General features: G+C 38.1%; 1 protein-coding gene across 1 annotated transcript in view; it reads left to right on the top strand.

The window, feature by feature from the left end:
• Positions 1-18,284, top strand: part of PLEKHH2 (pleckstrin homology, MyTH4 and FERM domain containing H2) — a gene marked incomplete at its 3' end in the record, with an annotated part of 103,902 nt that overhangs the window by 78,215 nt on the left and 7,403 nt on the right. Inside the window, exons 20-25 of the mRNA XM_079720574.1 lie at positions 1,667-1,846; positions 3,742-3,839; positions 5,232-5,409; positions 6,290-6,445; positions 8,510-8,607; positions 14,649-14,790. Coding sequence (XP_079576700.1) covers positions 1,667-1,846; positions 3,742-3,839; positions 5,232-5,409; positions 6,290-6,445; positions 8,510-8,607; positions 14,649-14,790 — 852 coding nt within the window. The remainder of the gene's footprint in view (positions 1-1,666; positions 1,847-3,741; positions 3,840-5,231; positions 5,410-6,289; positions 6,446-8,509; positions 8,608-14,648; positions 14,791-18,284) is intronic.

Genomic DNA, 18,284 nt, shown 5'->3' with positions numbered 1-18,284 from the left:
GAGACAAATATAAAACAAATAGCAAGATAGAAGACTTATTCCTGATCATACTAATAATTACATCAAATTTAAATGGCCTGAAAACTCCAGTTACAAGGTTGAGATTGTCAGATTGTATAAAAAAAGCAAGATCCAACTATATGCTGTCACAAGCAGTACTTCTTTTGTTTTCTGACATTTGTTGTAAGAAAAAAAGACTGACATTTTAAAATAGCCTGCTCAAAAGAAACTGATTTCACTCTCAGAACTTCATTTTACTCCCAAATATCAATGTCATTAATAAGCCCAATATATTTAATTCATTGAAACAAATATATATATATATATTACACTATAACTACAGATTTAATTAATATATTATTACAATAATCTGGGGTTCAATTAGCATGGAAATATTTTTAAGAATTCATAGATAGAACACTTTATGAGTATTGAAGTTGCTTCCCCTGCCTTTAGGCAATCCATCCTAAACTTTCTCAGGCAAGAGTACCTACTCCTCTAGTCAGGAACAAAACAAATTTTCACAGTTTTATTACAATGAACTGTTAAAATGAAGAATGATAAGTATTAATATCCTACTTTGGAAAATGTCTAGGAAAGATTATGCTATAACCTTTTCCTAGTAACCTACTCTAAAATTTAATCTCTTTGGGGGAAAAAAGTATTTATTTGCATTCATTTTAAGTTATTTATTCTACTACTTCCCAAAATATTTTCCTCAGTAAACTAGTTTTTAAAGTTGCCAATTGGTATTACTATAAAAAATAAAGATGGGAAGGGATTGTAGTCAAATAAGTTTAGAAATTCTGTGCTGTGTAGAGAATACAAAGATAAATAAGAAGGAGTCCTTGTCTTTATGAAGTTTATAGTCTGGTAGACCAGAGGCTATTACTGTTCCATATGCCCTTAAAATGAAAGCATATTCTGCTCTGAGGTGGAGTATTCTACAAATGAGTTCAAGTTGGTTGATAGTGTTATTCAGGTTTTCTAAATCCATACTGATTTTTCTGCCTACTTGTTCTCTCAAATATTGACAGGGGATATTAAAATCTCTAACTTTAATTGTGAACTTTGTCTGTTTCTCCTTATAGTCGTATAGGTTGTGGCACCATGTATTTTGAAGCTATGTTATTAAAACATTTAGGATTGTTATGTCCTCTAGATGAACTGACCCTTTATCATTATAAAATGACCCTCTTGGGGCTTCCCTGGTGGCGCAGTGGTTGAGAGTCCGCCTGCCAATGCAGGGGACACGGGTTCGTGCCCCGGTCCGGGAAGATCCCACATCCCACGTGCTGCATAGCAGCTAGGCACGTGAGCCATGGCCGCTGAGCCTGCACGTCCGGAGCCTGCGCGTCCGGAGCCTGTGCTCTGCAACGGGAGAGGCCACAACAGTGGGAGGCCCACATACCGCAAAAAAATAAATAAATAAATAAATAAAAATAAAATGACCCTCTTTATCTCTGGCAGAATTCCTTGCCCTGAAATCTACTCTGTCTGATATTAAAGTAGCCACTCTGGATTTCTTTTGATTAGTGTTATCACAATATATCCTTTTCCATCCTTTTAAACAAAAGCTATTGCTAAGAAGAGAATCAATATTTCATGCAGAATAAATCTGATCATTTCTCACCCTAAGTATATCTATTTTTTTCGTTTAATTCAGACCTGCCAACTTTTTATAAATGCAGCAGTTGACTCTCCTGCAATTGATTACCACATATCTCTAGCCCAGAGTGCTTTGCAAATCTGTCTGACACATCCTGAGCTACAGAATGAAATTTGCTGTCAGCTCATTAAACAGACAAGACGGAGACAGCCACAGAATCAACCAGGACCACTGCAGGTATCTGTTGATACATATACATGCAATTTTAAATGATGTTGTTTTCCTGATTATAAGAATAATACATATTCAATACAGACATTTGGAAAATTACAAAAAGTATGAAATGGAAAAACAGCTATTAATATTTTTATGTATATCCTTTCAGTTTCTATATTTATATATAAATGTATGTGTGTATATCTTTATGGACTCACAGTTTTTCACATTACTAGAGTTACAGTGTGCATACTACTTTTTAAAAACTATAGAACATAATAATTTCCCCTATAGCCTTCAACAGTCTATAAAACATTAATACTAGTTGCATTAATATCAATTACTATACATTTAGGATTTTCCAATTATTTTTCCTATAATAAATACCACTACATTAGACCTCTTTGAACCTAAATTTTGTATGCAAGTCCAGTGAATTTCATTGAGTCCACTTCTAGAATTTTCCTATATCTTCAACAATGTTCAGTATAATTCTTCTTTTAATTTCTTTCCAGGTAAAAAGTAGTATTTCACTATTGATTTTGGATGCATTTCCTTAATTATTAGTGCAGTTGAATTTATTTTCAGGGGGTTTTGGTCACTTGTGTTTACTCTTCAATGAATAACTCTTTTAATCTTTGCTTACTGACTCCCTGTCAACTACAGGATAAAATAGAAATTTCTTACCCTAGCCTGTAAGACTCTCAGGGGTGGATCCAGGTTTTGTGGGACTTGAAGCTTATACAATGAATACTCTCCAAGAAAAAGAGTATAAAATACATTACTTTTACACATTTTAAAAGAACGTATGACCATGTCATATGACTATGACAGCTCATCGGGCCTGTCCCAGGGACTTGGAGGGGACCTGTGCATGAGAGGGGTTCTGAAGCTTAAGCTTTATGTGAATCAAGGGCCCTTCATAGTCTGGCTCCAGTGGCCTTCTCTTTCTCCACTTCATTTTATACTTCCTGCCTCCAGTGTACAGTGAATGAATAAACTCTCCCCATTCTTCAAACACACCCTGCCTTTGCATTATCCTTCACCTTGCACCTGGCATCATTCCTGTTACCTGGATCCCTCTGCTTTCTTCCTACCTTTGACTTCACCGTCCAGCCCAAGCAACATCTCTCCCAAATATTCCTTCCTGACTTCCGCAACAGTAAGTCATTCCCTCCATTGGTTATACTTAAAAAATATTATTACAATGTATTAGCGATGTTATATTATAAATTACTTTCAATATATAATGTCTTCTCCTGGACTGTAGGTTCTTCAAGGGCAGGGCCCTTCCCCCTTCTCCTTTTTTATGTGACATTTAAAAAATTATTGAAGTTATACTTGCTTAATTAAAAAAATTAAGATAGAAAATAGAATATAGTCCAGAGCAAGAGAAGAATAAAAATCACATACAATTCTATTACCTAGACATACCTCTGTCAATATTTTTGTACTTGCCCCTTATTTAGGTATGTATCTATATATGGGTAGATTGGTTTTGCTTTTTGTATATATAATTTTTTTACTATTTTTCAATCTGCCCTTTCTCAGTGCCATTACTTATATTTCAATGAATGAGTTAATACATAAATGAACAAAAAGCAACAATTTCCCTAATCTTTGGGTGTGATATCAAAAAGGACTACCATATCATATCTTCTGGTACCTCAGTTGTAGACAACAATATATACAACTAGATGGATTATGGTTCTGACCCAATATGAAGCTTTTATGTTTTTATGTATTATAAACGCTCTAAGCAGATAATGTATATATGGAAAAAGCAAAAACATTGTGGGGTCAAGTAAGACTGTCATCATCCCTTTGCTCTCACAGCCTCTGTCAGTCACACTCGCCCTGACTTGGATCTCTGACGACCACATGGTGTCTGACCTGTGATGCTTCTCTTTGCCCAGGGCTGGCAGCTCTTAGCGCTCTGTGTTGGGCTCTTCCTTCCCCATCACCCTTTCCTGTGGCTCCTCAGGCTCCACCTAAAGAGGAATGCAGATTCCAGGTACGCAGAATTCTAGCCAGGTAAACCATTTATGTGGCCTCTGAGTGTCTACAATAAATCAAAGGTATTTAGTAACCTGCCAGGTACATTTGTGGAAGAATGTGTGAAACAAATGTTGGTACAGGAAGCCTTTGGTTATCATTTATGCGGAGCTGGGAAAATATTTCCTTTGTTATGTTAAATCTCTTATGGAAGATTACAGTAAAAGCTTGAAAAACGGACAAAGAATATTTTAAGTGAAAAGTCTATGTACATTTCAAGTATGAATGCCTTATCATTAGTGGGTGTTCATTCAATAAAAGCAACTATTTTGTTTCCTTATTTTTCCTATTACTATTTTCTTCACATTGAATTCTTTTATGTAGAAGACTTCTCTGATGGTCTTCCCACCTTTTATAATTGTATGTATTTGAATTACTTCAGAATTTTTACTCCTTTGAAAAAGACTCGTAAAATTCAGCTGTCAGAGTGACTTTCTTACAGTGAGACCCAGGGCACCCAGCCAAGGGTTATCAGGATAATTTTGTCCAAGAGGTTCATATTAGGTTGTTTAAATAGACTCTGGGATTCAAACAAACAAACAAATGATGAATCAAAAAACAACTTGGAAGCAGTAGGAAAATATACTCCAGCTCATAATATATTTTGGAGACTCTGTCATCAAGGTCATGTGATTTCAATTGCAGTCACTGAGGACCCCCTACCCCCACCAGACAAAGGTGACATTTTAAAGTCTACCTAGAAGGCACTGGAATAAAAATATATTTAGAGATGTTATCAACCTGCTTTTATAAACAGAATAAAAATTATATATAGCAAATGAGGGCAAATAAGATCTCTATCCAGCTTTTACTGGATTTATTTACTACAGCAGTTTTGTTTAACGTTTAACATTTTTAAAGAAGTGCATGTTTTGCAAAAAAGGAAAATATATTTTTATTTTTGTTTGAAGATATTTTCTTACCTTGCTTAGCAGGAATGGCATTAACTTCTATGTTCTTCAAAAGAGAACTCTCCTCATCATGCACTTCTTAAGTTATCCTGCACTAGTCTTTATACAGTTATTTTCTTTATATTTGTTAATATAATCATTGTATATTGACCATAAAATGTCTGGTAATTTTAAATTTATTTTGTGACTACAATAATACAATAACAGTGAAGATTGTTTTGTGGGGAAGCCTGGTTTAGTCAGTGGCAAAAGTGAAGACACTAGAATTTGAGAAAAGTGACAGCAGTTAATATCACTCAAAAAGAAAAATTACTGTCAACATTAGCATAATACATTGTAATATTGTACACCAAGGAAAGCTTTCTTAATGGTTTCATATATATAAAAGGTTGTCTTAATTAAATTTGTTCTTAGGCTTTATCTTAAGTTTTGTATTATAGGACAGAATTTGGAAAATATGCCATTTACTGCCAGCGATGTGTAGAAAGAACTCAACAGAATGGAGATCGAGAAGCAAGACCCTCAAGAATGGAAATTCTTTCCACCCTTCTTCGAAACCCGTATCATCATTCTTTGCCCTTCAGTATCCCCGTACACTTCATGAATGGGATATATCAGGTAGATTAGACTTTCTACCCAATGAAAACATGCTTAGTCTAGAATTCTAAGTGCACTCTGTGGAATTGGGAAGTGAGACTGTCTCCCTATTTCTGTCAGCTCCTGGCAGTGATAAATATGCAAATGTATTAGACCTTCTGTCAGGACAGCTGAGTTGTGAAACAGATTTGCTAAAAAGGATTCACACTAAAAAAATCCATAATTGAGCCAAATGAGGGAGGAGTTTCACTACCATTATAATTCTGATGGAGAAAAACAAAAAGGTTGAGGCCTTTCCCCACCTGGGTACCGGCTAGGTGAGGAAATAATTACTAACGTATGGGATGTGTACAGGTTTAGTCTCTTTAAAGTCTCCAGATCTCAGGAATTATCTGGGAAAACTGTCCAAGCCCTCCCAACTCAGATCTAAATAGCTTGCTTATTAACTCAAGCAAACATGTTCCAAAGCTAGCAATTAGTCTTTGTAGCTCTAAGCCTTTTATCACGGAATTCAGATATTTAACTGCATATTAAAGAAACAAAAATTAAATGTGTTTTTTTTCCCTTTGCTTAAAGATTACATATTGTACTGTAGTTCTTGGTTTGCTTCTAATGGGCAGGCATAATATCTCTGCAAGATGTTTGCAGCTGTCAAATGATCTTTCTATTTTGAATTCATGTCTGTTGGCTGAAGCCAAGATTTCTGAATTCTTACATCAAGCTAATGACTAAGATGACATTAAATATCTCCAGCGGAGCTTTGGAAAAAAAGTTAAAACACCTAGATGAATATATGTTATCATTAATCATGCATCAAGAATGCCCTGTTTCCCCCCTGAAATCTAAGTTTGAAATGTGTGTACCTATTTATTAAGAGAACAACTTTGTTATTTCTGTTTAGGTAGTTGGATTTGATGCATCCACCACAGTGGAAGAATTTTTGAATACTTTGAACCAGGATACAGGGATGAGGAGGCCAGCACAGTCTGGATTTGCATTGTTCACAGATGATCCTTCTGGCAGGGATTTAGAGCATTGTCTTCAAGGAAACATCAAGGTAAAACCAACTCCTTTTAAGGAGGCAGACCCAGAAAACAGCAAAGAAGCTACTCTGCTATTTGCAAAAAGTTTAGCTCAAGAATTTTCCAAAAATTTAAGCAATCTAATTTTCATAATAAAAAAAATATTGCAGGACATCGTTGAAGCCATAGAATTCTTAATACAATCTGCACACACACATACTCCATGTTAAAGAGAGGAAGAGGGGCTTCCCTGATGGCGCAGTGGTTGAGAGTCCACCTGCCGATGCAGGGGGCGCGGGTTTGTGCCCCGGTCCGGGAGGATCCCGCGTGCCGTGGAGCGGCTGGGCCCGTGAGCCGTGGCCGCTGGGCCTGCGTGTCCAGAGCCTGTGCTCCGCTGCTGGAGAGGCTGCGGCGGTGAGAGGCCCGTGTACCACAAAAAAAAAAAAGAGAGGAAGAGGATTAGTAATTGTAATAATACCCTAAATATTAGGGTAAAAAGAGTGGAGGTGTGGAAGGTCTAATAAAATGGCTTTCCATTTTATTCATTCACTCAGCAATATTCATGGAACTATTTATTGTGTCCCAGGAGCTGGTCCAGACCCTGTGGGTAATATAAAGAAGGTCGAGAAATTGTCCTTGCACACAGTGAACTTCTAATTTGCTTAGGAAAGAGTAGCCTTATACACTGATAACCTTAAATCTGAAAGTGATAAATATATTAAGAGCAAGGTGAACATTCTACAAAGGGAGAGATTAAGTTCAGATTGGAAATTAGGGAAGAGCTCAACTGGTCTTTGAGGGATTGGTAGAATACGGACCTGTGGAAATAAAGAAGAGATTCCAGACATAAGGAAGATCATGAGCAAAGACAGAGAATTGGAAGATTCTTTAAATGTTTTCTAGGTCATAGTAAAATAACTGTAATAAATTTTCCATCTAGCGATGGCAACAATTAAAAATATAGAATATAGAACCATAAGGAACTTTAGAGAAATAACCCACTTATTTTGCAAATGAGGAAACTGAAGCCCAGAGTGAAAAATGATTTATGGCAAATCAAACAGCTAGAACCAGGTCTGGACCCTCTTACTTGATGTGGTCCTTGATTGCTCTTGGGAATAAGTACCTTGTTATGGAGTAAAGGTATTTCTATGATTTGGAGGTTAAAGAATTGGGGCAAAGCAAGGGACACACCCATGAGTTTAGAACATATGAAATATCAGTACTTTCATCTAACTCCCAAAAGGCCAGCTCCACTTGCAAAACGATCTGTTGGGTCTCCATGGGGTTCTGCAGACTATGTTAAAGCTCATATTTAGTTCCTTAGGAGTACTGGTCAGAAGATAGGATTTCCACCTCACTCCACCCCACCCCTGCCTTATTTCTTCAGCTGCATTTTGAGACATCTAGATAAATGAATGTCTTTTTCTTCTCAGCTCCAAGTATATACTGTTTAGATCAACAATTCCAAATGTAAATTTTTGAGACAGACATTCCTTGAGCACTGTTAATAATTAGTCAAGAAGATAAGCTAGTATTTTTGGTTGACTTGAGCTGAGTAAATATTAGGGGCTTTGGTGAATAACTGCTTACCCCATAATTCTGAAAACTGTTATTTATAATTCTCAAATGACCAGTTTAAAAAAAAACAAACATTTATTTGGTTCCTGAAGAATTTTTGTTCTTTCCCAATCAAAAATCTTAACATTATATTTCAGATTTCTTTGGTATAACTTCAGTTATTCCAATCTTTATAAACTCAGAAGGTGGGAAGTTGCTTCTTCAGTGACTAAATCATGAAAAAATTCCTGGAATCTTCTTGTTTCCAGTCTCATGCAGTCCTTCATTAAGATTCCTTTTTGAGTAAAAAATTCATGGCCATAGTCCAAAGTTAATGTGTGTCCAAAAGGATAAGAGGACCAAAGAGTGATTTATAATTAAATTCTAAACTCAGAGCTGCAGAAGCTTAAAACAGAAAGCATCAGTCCATTTGGTTTGATCACATTAATTGAAAAATTTCAGTCTATAGACATGCTTGTCTTCAAAAAATACCCAATGTGAAAAATATTATGAATCTCCATTTTCCACTTCCCTTCTAGATTTGTGACATTATCTCTAAATGGGAACAGGCTTCCAAAGAACAGCAGCCCGGGAAATGGGAAGGTACGAGAACTGTTCGTCTCACTTATAAAAACAGGTGTGTAATGCCATCGCCAAGTGCCAAAGTGGGAGTATACATCTATGTTCAAATCATGTACCTACAATTTAGTTTCCTATTGAATAGCCTTAAAAGTTATATTCATTTATATGTTTTCTTATAAATGGTAACTGTTTCTGTAGGAAGAGGAAGAAACTGTCACATAAATTTTTTTCTCCAATTCTAGTTTGTTAATGTCATGAATAATTATATTTTATAAAAATATGCACTTGGACAAAGATTAGAAAAGAACTATAGGAAAATATAGCTGCTCTCTTAGGGTAGTAGATATAATTTTTCACTTTCAAAATTTCCTTTAACACTATTATTACATTTTTTCATAAGACTGAATACTCAAATACCGTACTGCAGATCTGTAGTAAGAAGTATTTGTTTACCCAAGTCTTTTAGAAGTGATTATTCATATCCATTCATTCTTATTCTTTCATATTCTCTCTTCCTCTGTATTTATTGAGCTTCAACTATAAGCCTGGCACTTAGCTAGATGCTCTGGATAAAATGATAATAAAAACAGACACAATCCCTGATCTTTTGGAATTTACAGGCTAGTGAGGAAGACGGTTGCTAATTTTACAATGACTCTAATGAGTATATAATAACATATTAAGTTATCTGAAAGAAAAGAGCATGGTTCTGTGAGGCACATGACAAGAATCCTGACCTAGCCTGGAGACTTCGGGAGGCTTCTTTAAGGAAATGATGCTTATGCCCATGTCAGAAGGGCGCTGAGAGTGGAAATGGATGGAAAAGGATGTTCAAAGCCTGTATAAGGAGGCTGCGCAGTGTTTCAGGAACTAGGAAAAAGCTGGTAGGGCTGGAGCACTCACTTTCTCAACTGATACAATTTTAAAAGACTTTGGCAAATGATCAGAAACCAGGTTTTCTTTCTTTCTTTTTTTTTTAATATCTTCTTTTCTTCCATGTATTAGTAGAAGGTGGTATTTAATAAAGAGTGTTCACTGACCAGGTCATATTAACTGTACAACAACAGCAAAAAAACTAAAAAAAAAGTATTTTCTTGTTTTATTTGACTCTTATATCCCATAAAGTAAGGAATCTAAAATATCAGACCAAGAGCCTGGTAGAATTATTGGTGAAGTTTTGACTTCTTTCAGAAGGCTACTTTTGGAATATGTTCATAGATCTGAAATTGGGATATGAGAAGTAAGGGTACTATATAACATAAAGAATGTAACAGCCTTTGATCCAGTTCAGGATCTCTTTTTCTGATACTTTATCCCACAGAAATACCCACATAAGTTGGCAAGAATATTCCAGTATTCTTTATAACAGTGAAAAATAAGTGTTGTAGGGGGTACTTAAGTTTATCAATAGGGGAACAGTTAAATAAATATTGTGCATTCATATTGTGGATTCCTCTTACACACTCAGACACTAAAGGGTCACCACTGTTTGAACAGACTCCTTTGATCTGAATAAATGGTGGTTTTGAGCCACTAGAGCTTGTCTGTTCAAGGGTTCATGAGCTGAGGTGATTCGCAGGAGTTCCGGGTAACGAGAAGGTAACTGTCAAGCTTTGGTATCTAAGGTTTTAAAATCTCATATTCGTAGAGATAAGCAGGATTACTTAGATACTAGAAATCTAATAGGCTGTACTCCCAGAGGAACCTGTCTCCACTGATGGCAGTCTTCATCTGTGGCCCTTTGGTGACTGGCAAGAACGGCAGCTGGAAGACGTGGACCTTCCAGATGATTGTTTTAGTTTTGTGATCGCTGGAGCAGTGGTTCTCAAAGTGTGGGCCCTGGATCTGCAGCTTCAGTATCACATGGAAACACGTTGAAATGCAAATTATTTGGCCCCATGTCAGACCTACTGAGTCAGAATGTCTGGGGATGAGGCCCAGGAGTCTGTTTTAACAACTCTCCAGGTGATTCTTACTCATGCTAAGTTTTGAGAAGCACTGATCCAGAGGTCCGTGTTGCTGCCTGTGTCTTTTGTGGAAGGAAGCCAGCTCCTGGACCTGACCTGCCATATATCTTTATGTAGCAGAGGTTCAGGAATTCTCATTTGGTTTTGTTGGCACTAAGTGGAATTACGTCCATGTCTAAGACTATTCCTAACACTACATAGCTTATGAATGCTGAATACATACTGATTTTGACTGTGATGGCCACAGTTGGAACCAAAATTAAATGGATGAAATGGAGAAAAGTGGTCTGAAAGACATAAGAATACTGTGCCAAGTCTAGCAAACACCACCAGGGAGGACAAAGACAGTCATGAGTAACACAATGCCTTGTTAACAACAACAACAAAGCTTTATAACAATATCTTTGACATCAGAGAAAAAGCAACTCGATCATAAAGTTTAATTTTTAACAGAGGTCTGAAATGGCTGGATAGCCACAGCTATGAGAAAGTACTGTTTCTAAATGTGGTTGTGATTTGCACATGTGTAAAATAGCTTAGACAATGAGCCCTAATTTTCCAGTGACACAGTTAGGAGGGGAGCTGGCTGTGACCTACCGTGCAGCTGCGGACTTGATTCTTCATCTGTTAGGCAGCACTGTAATAAGCAACACTGAAGCACCAGCTCTCTTTATCATGGAATTTTTGCTCATATTTAGTAAGTTATGGAATTTTAATTATTTAGATTTAGGGGTTAAGGATCTAATTAATAGGTTTTTAACTTGTTCTCATAGAAAACCATTTGGTAACTAATGTTTAAATTCTATTCATATTTAAGCCACTTATTTAATTTGGTTTCTTACTATCTATTTGAAATTGCAAAATCAAAGCATGTTTTTAACAAAACAAAACTGGCAAGGGTCTTTCTCTACAGAGAACAACTCTTCCTTCTCCCCTCTTTGAAACAAAAGATTATTTTCAATAATTCTTTGTTATTGTTTTCTGGAACATAGTTTAACATTCCCATCTCTGCCACCTTTAGCTGACTGTAAGAGCACCTATATCCATTGGATCCTAAGCTAAGAAGCCTCTTAACAGGTCACCTAGTTTATCCCATTTCTTCCAGCTGTGTTCACACCAAAAAAAAAAAAAAAAAAAATTCTAGAATGAAGAGACTCTTGTGATTCTAAAGACCTCTAGAGAAGACTCTCATCATCATAATAATAGTAATAATAATAACTACCACCAATATTTATTGAGCACTTACCACATGCCAGGCCCTATGCTGAGCTGTTTATATGCATCATCTCATTTAATCCTAACAACACCTCTAGGTAGGTGTTATCATTAATCTCCATCTTGTAGATGAGGAAACTGAAGCTTTAGAGAGTTAACTCATTTACCCAAGGCTACAGAAGGGATTTTTCAGGGGTTTTTTTGGCAAATAGTTTCCATATGTAACAATTCTCACCACCATTCATTTATCCATTCATGCTGTAAACATCTATCCAGTGTCTGCCAGTGCCAGGCCTTGTTGAAGCCCTAGAGATTCAAAGGTGAATAGAACTTTCCTACCCTCTAGAAATCTCACAGTTTATAGGGAGAGACAGACATGAATTCTTAGCAATGTGATTAATGCTGTAACAGTGACAGTACAGCAGAGTAGTGAAGAACATGGGCTCTGGAGAGAAACTGCCGGGTTAGAATCCTGGCTCCCCCACTCACTCTGTGACCTTGAACAAGTCACTCACCATCTCTGTGCCTCAGGTCCCCTCTACGTGAAGTGGAGATGAAAACAGTACCTACCTTTAGGGTTGCCTGAGGGACTAAATGTTGGCAAATGTAAAGCACTTGGATCAGAGCCTAACACATAGCAGATACCCCAGTGATATTCGCTCTTATTGTGAATATAGCATGTCTGTTTACAAGCTGTTGTGCGAACAGAGAGGAAGGCTTCTCACAGTGGTGACTTCTGAGCACAGGACTTGGGGTAGCCATAGAGGCCGGAGGAGAACAGGGAAGGGGCGTCACAATTGCAGATTTCGTAGTGTTATCTGCAGACCATGGTGGACAGAGGAAGGAAGGAAGGTAAATAGAGAGTGAAGGCAGGCTGCTTCTTCAGTACGTTTACATGATAATGAGAAAGGCAACAGTAGGCAATAAATGCTCTGAGGACTGAAATATGGAGCCCGTCGGAGGTGAGCAAAAGGATTACCCAGCAGTGCCGAGAGCTCTGCTGAACTTGGAGCAGTGTGTTTGCTGATACTGGTCCACATAGTGACGTGATTTCCATCCCACAGTGTTCAGCTTCCTGGATGTCAAGTGAGGAGGTGGGCATTTGGGAATGCCCCTGCCTCCCAACGTGTGCCCTCCCTGCTGTGACAGAAGCCCCTTTCTCTGCTTCAGGCCCCTTTAGGATTGGAGAGCAGCTGGAAGCTGGTCATATTGGGAGAGACTCAGATCATGTAACCCCGGCACCTTTCCTATTCAAGATCCGTGGATTTGATTTTCTGACTTCCTGATCATTTTTGTGACTCTTCAGTTCCTCTTCACATTCTCTCCAAATCCCTATATAGCTGTTGGAGCCCAAACTGTTCCATTAGGGGCTTGAGCCTATGATTCCTACAGGTTATGTTCCTATATGTGTGTCTGGAATTGTTTTTCTCTTTTGTGCCTATAATGCTTCATTTTCCCTTCCCAGGTGCAGTCTTATTGGCATGCCAGAGATGATAGAAAATGCACTTTAGCTCTTGCCTGTAGCCATTTGAACTACAGGTTCTTTTTTCCCTCCTAGCTGTATTACTAATTCAAACTTTGACTAAGAACCTTCCAGTGGTTAACACTTAGCTAAAAAAAACCCTAGTGCATTATAGTGATGAATAAGACATAGTTCTTAACTTCAAGTGGAGAAAATAAGCTAAGTACAAAAACGTTCACATGCCAGAAAGGGAGGGCTTTCATCTTAAACTTTATTCTCTTTATTTTATATCCCTTTGCTAACACCATTTTGAATTTAGAATCGATTTCTATTGCCCAGCCATATTCTCCTACCAGTTAACAATTTGCCATCATGCAGTCACAGATAATTATTTTATCAAGAAACCACTCTGAATGATGGCCCAGGCCAGTGATTCTTAAGCTGGCGTGAACGGAAAGAATAGTCAGAACGATGGGGAGGAAGAGCTTTTCAAAGTCCACCCCCCGTGCTTCCCCCAAGATTCGGACCTGCTGCCCTCTCATTCCTTGCTATTTGAGGTAATTACCACGAAAGATTCCGTAACTGATGATAGGGTGTCCTCTCCCTATCATCAAGTGGATAGGGGAAAAAAGGCTGGAAATCCAGTTATAGCTAATTGAGCACACACTTAACAAATGCCAGATCTAAATCTCTGTTTTCCTGCCACTGTGTTGTCATGACAATATGAAGGTATGTCACGGTGCTGCTTACCCACCCCACTGTCACAGCATTTACAGTGTTTATAGTGCTCTGTGCCTGCCCTGCAGCCTGGAATCAGAGCCCCAGAAACCTCACATACCAAGAAACAGCACAGTGATTAAACACAGAGGGTCACTGAATTGAGGAAGACCTAGGCGAACAAAAGTCATGTCATGTCTCAACAAGTAATAATGGTAACATGTAAACTGTTTTTGAGATCCTAAGGCTGTTTATAAGAATGTGACATAAAAAAGTCAAAACATTTGAATGTGCAAATATTATCTTTTAGATTCCCAGAGAAAACTGCCCCACTTGACCATTCGATGTTGATTTTGAATTGAAACCTTCATTTTCTATTCCCTGGTGTGTCCAAAGTGTTTAGGAAAGATCATGGGTGTTTTGATAACTGGGTTTATACAGCCCACTGGTGTCTGAGGTCCTTCCTCAGTAACACCTAAGGTATTAAAGTATTTCAGGGCATAAAGGTAGCATAGAAGCATCCATCAGCCTCAACTTCAAAGCAGTTTTTCCTCAGTTTGCTGATAAACGTTATAAAGAATAGAAATAGAGGTCATTAACCAATAGTAATGGTCTAAGTTTGTATCATTGAGAGAACTATTGTTAGAGCAACCCCATATCAGTCCTCTGGATTTCTCTTTACTTTTTTCCTTTGTAAGTAGATCATTTAATGAAAAATTTCCTCTTTTTTTACAGACTGTATTTCTCAATGCAAGCTCGTGGAGAGACTGATAGAGAAAAGCTGCTGTTAATGTATCAGACAAATGATCAAATAGTAAATGGACTTTTTCCTCTGAACAGGGACCTGGCATTAGAAATGGCAGCTCTTTTAGCTCAGGTAACTTCCATGTTATATAGAGCGATGTTTTGTAATGATAAAATACTAATTTCTCCACTGAATTAAATGTAGTAAAACAATATACTTTTTGTAATTCTTTAAATTCAATTTGCTGTGATTAACACCTTAAAAATTACAGGCATTATAATTGCAGCCTGACTCCCATTGCTGACAATTGCGGTGATGTATGAGACAATATTCCATAAAGGGAACCTAGTTTCTTAATCTCTTGAAAATATCCCACTAAGCTTTGCATTTAATAAAGGAGTTTGAGTGTCGAACTGTGGGGTTGCGGTTGCCATGCTAAAATCGTTCAGTAGTCAAATAGGATCAGTCTTCTAAAAAGCTAAAGCACTTGCTTTTTTTACCTATTGTATCAATTAAGTTCAGTTGGCTGTAAACCACACACGCATGCAAATTACTAATGGCAGTTAAAATGGAAGTGTTATTTGTCTCTCATGGAGAGTGTTGGGGCCCAGGGCAGTGTGTCCCCAAATATGCCTCAGTGGCATATTGATTATTTTTAATTAAAGTTACTTGAGAAACAGCTGGTGAAAAAAAATGATATATATTTTAAAAACACTCTGACCTCCCTCTTTTCCCTTAAAAGCAGGAAATAAATCTCCCATGTGAAAGTATCCTCCCTCTACCAGGAGGATAAAAAGCATCCTTGTCAACAGAGTTAGGGAATTCAAGGCTAAGAAAGCTGTATAAACAAACTTTGTTGCTTCTTCACTAATCTGCTATCCCAAGCACAAACCCCTTTGTTTTGTTAAATCTTCATAAATAATTGTTTCTTTGTCTAAAAATGATATATAAACAGCCTGCTTTGGTCATTTCAGGAGTCCCATTTCTATGAGACCTCTGTGCGTTCAACTGGTTTTTTTTCTCCTGTTAATCTGTCTTGTGTCAGTTTCATTATTAGACCAGCTAAGAGAACTCTGGTGGGGGGGGGAATCTGCCCCTCCCCAGCGAGAGATAGACATGCTGGCACCTCTACAGGCATTAGGGGCATGGTCTTTATCCTGCCCTCCATTCTGCTGTCATCTTCACGGTCCTGGAGGTCTGCCAGAGCTCCAGCCATTACATCAGTGTTCCAGGCATCATAATGGAGGAAGGACTGAAGAAGGGCATGCCCTCCTGCTTTTGAGAAACTTCCCAGCAGTTACACAGAACGCTTCTATTTATGTTTCTCTGTCAAAACTTAAGTCACACAACGTTGCCAACCTATAAGAGAGACTGGAGAATGTGGCCTTAGCTGGGCAGCAGTGAGCCCAGCTAAATTCAAGGTTTTTATTATTCAGAAAGCAGGAGAGAATGGTCATAAGAGACAACCCACAGTCTCTACCCCATCTGGGTCTTTGCACAGGTTAATTAAGGGAAAATGATGTGTCGGCTTAGATTCCCCACGGTTTTCAGTCTTCTCCCTCTACATACCATCCCAGGACATCTTACTCATTCTCTTAATTTTATCTACCACCTGTGCTGATGATTCCCAAATCTTTTCTCTCCAGCTCATATTTCTTTCACGGGCTCCTTAAATTCGACATATTGGGAGCTAATCATCTTCCCTTCTTTTCCTTCACATTTTGCATATTCACTGCCTCCATTCAGTCCGCCAAGCAAGCTTCAAATCGAGGAATCATCACTGACTCTGCCCTCCCTCTCTCCCTTTCCCCCAGTTAAAATGTGCCCTGCCCATTTTAACTCTGTTCCCTCCTCTCCATGCTGACCACCATTGCTATGGTTCAGACCATCATCACATCCTGCCTGCTGTCCTGCATCAGGCTTCTAACTAATGCGTTTTTCTCTTGTCTGGTCCCACATACACTTCTATCCTCCATGCAGAATCTAGAGAGATTGTTCCAGTTACCTATTGCTGCATGGCAAATGACTCCAAGACTTGGCTCAAAAGGACAGTTTGGGCAGGGATGTATAAGGGCAGCTTGTCTCTGCTTCATATGGCATCAGCTGGCATAGCTTGTAGACTGGTTGTGACTCTATAGCTGAGGGCTGGAATCATCTGAAGGCTCATTCACTCACACGTCTTGTGGCTGATGCCAGCTCTTACTTGGAACTTCTGCTGGGGAATGTCAGCCGGAAGACCTACTTATGGCCTCTTAAAGTGGTTGCTTGTGCTTCCTCACAGAATGGTGGTGGGGTGGCAAGAGCTGTCCTGGAAGAGACAAGATGTGGAAGCTGCCATTTTCTAAGGTCTGGGCCTAGAAACTGCCATGGTAGTTTGTCAGGCAGCAGTAATATACAGTAACTGGAATGGAGATACAGCAAAAATGTGAATCTAGCTGTGTCATTCTCTTTACATGGAGGGACTGTCATGATCTAAACTCTGCCTGCCTCTCCAGCCTTGTCTTTTAGTACTCTCTCCCTTGAACTTTATGGTCCTGAGTTGTATATGATTCACTTATTCTTACCTCTTAAACTTTACTTGTCTCCTCTGCTTGGAACACCTCTACTCCCATGCCTCTACCTGTTAACTTCAGCTTATCCTTTAATTTTCATCTTAGGGGTCACTCATTCCAGGAAAACCTTCTTGAATTCTGCCTGGTTGGGTTAAATGTTCCTCTTGGGGTTTCTGTAATGCCCGGCACATATCTATTACTGTCCTGACCCCAGTGGTTTATTATTAGTTATTTGTTTCTGCTTTGCACCACTGACTGGGGCCTTCCTGAGAGCAAGGGCTCTCTCTGTTCATCTTTGTATCTAGCACAGTGCCTTACACACAGTCCGTTCTCCATAAATGTTCTTGGATGAATGACTAGTTGATAATTTAGTTTACTTTCATAACAATTTTATGGTCATCCAGACTTTAAAGCATTTAGTGCTACACTGAGTGTTCACTTTTTGCAAGTGATAAAAAGCTGAAGAAATGAGAACTAGGTCACATTTTTTCTTGGTGATAGGATTAGGAATGATTTCCTATCACATGCCATTCTAGGCTTTGGTTCTCTAAAGGCACAGATGCACTGTTAAAATCACTCTTATTTTTGCTAAAATTTAAGTTCATCTTCTTACTTTTTAATTTTCTGGGGAAAGCTTCTCCAAGAAAAATTATCATATCCTTCGGAGATACACACTTCTAATATTTTTTAGATGAATTTTCGGAAGGGGTAGAAAGGTAAAACCATACACCTAGAAAATTCTGAGCATATTACTAACTAAAAAGTGTAATTTCTCCATCTACCAAAGGGAAATTAAATAATACCTCTGGTCTCTTCCTCAGAGTAGTTTTTGTGAAGATAAATGAAATATGCTAAGGAAATCTGAGGTCTGTAGAGGAAAATAGTTATTTCTGTTGTAGATTTGCATATCTATAGGTCCTTGTTGATATTCTCTGTCTTAATCAGGAAATTCTTGGAGCTGATGTTCTGATTGCTGTACATGGTGTCTGGTAAGGGGTCATGTTGATATGAGGCGTATTGGAGATTATCTGAGTTGATTCTCCAAACATTTGGAGTTGATTCTCCAAACATTTA

The sequence above is a fragment of the Hyperoodon ampullatus genome, assembly GCF_949752795.1.
Source record: "Hyperoodon ampullatus genome assembly, chromosome: 15".
NCBI lineage: Eukaryota > Metazoa > Chordata > Mammalia > Artiodactyla > Ziphiidae > Hyperoodon > Hyperoodon ampullatus.
This window is presented reverse-complemented; position numbering and strand designations above follow the sequence as displayed.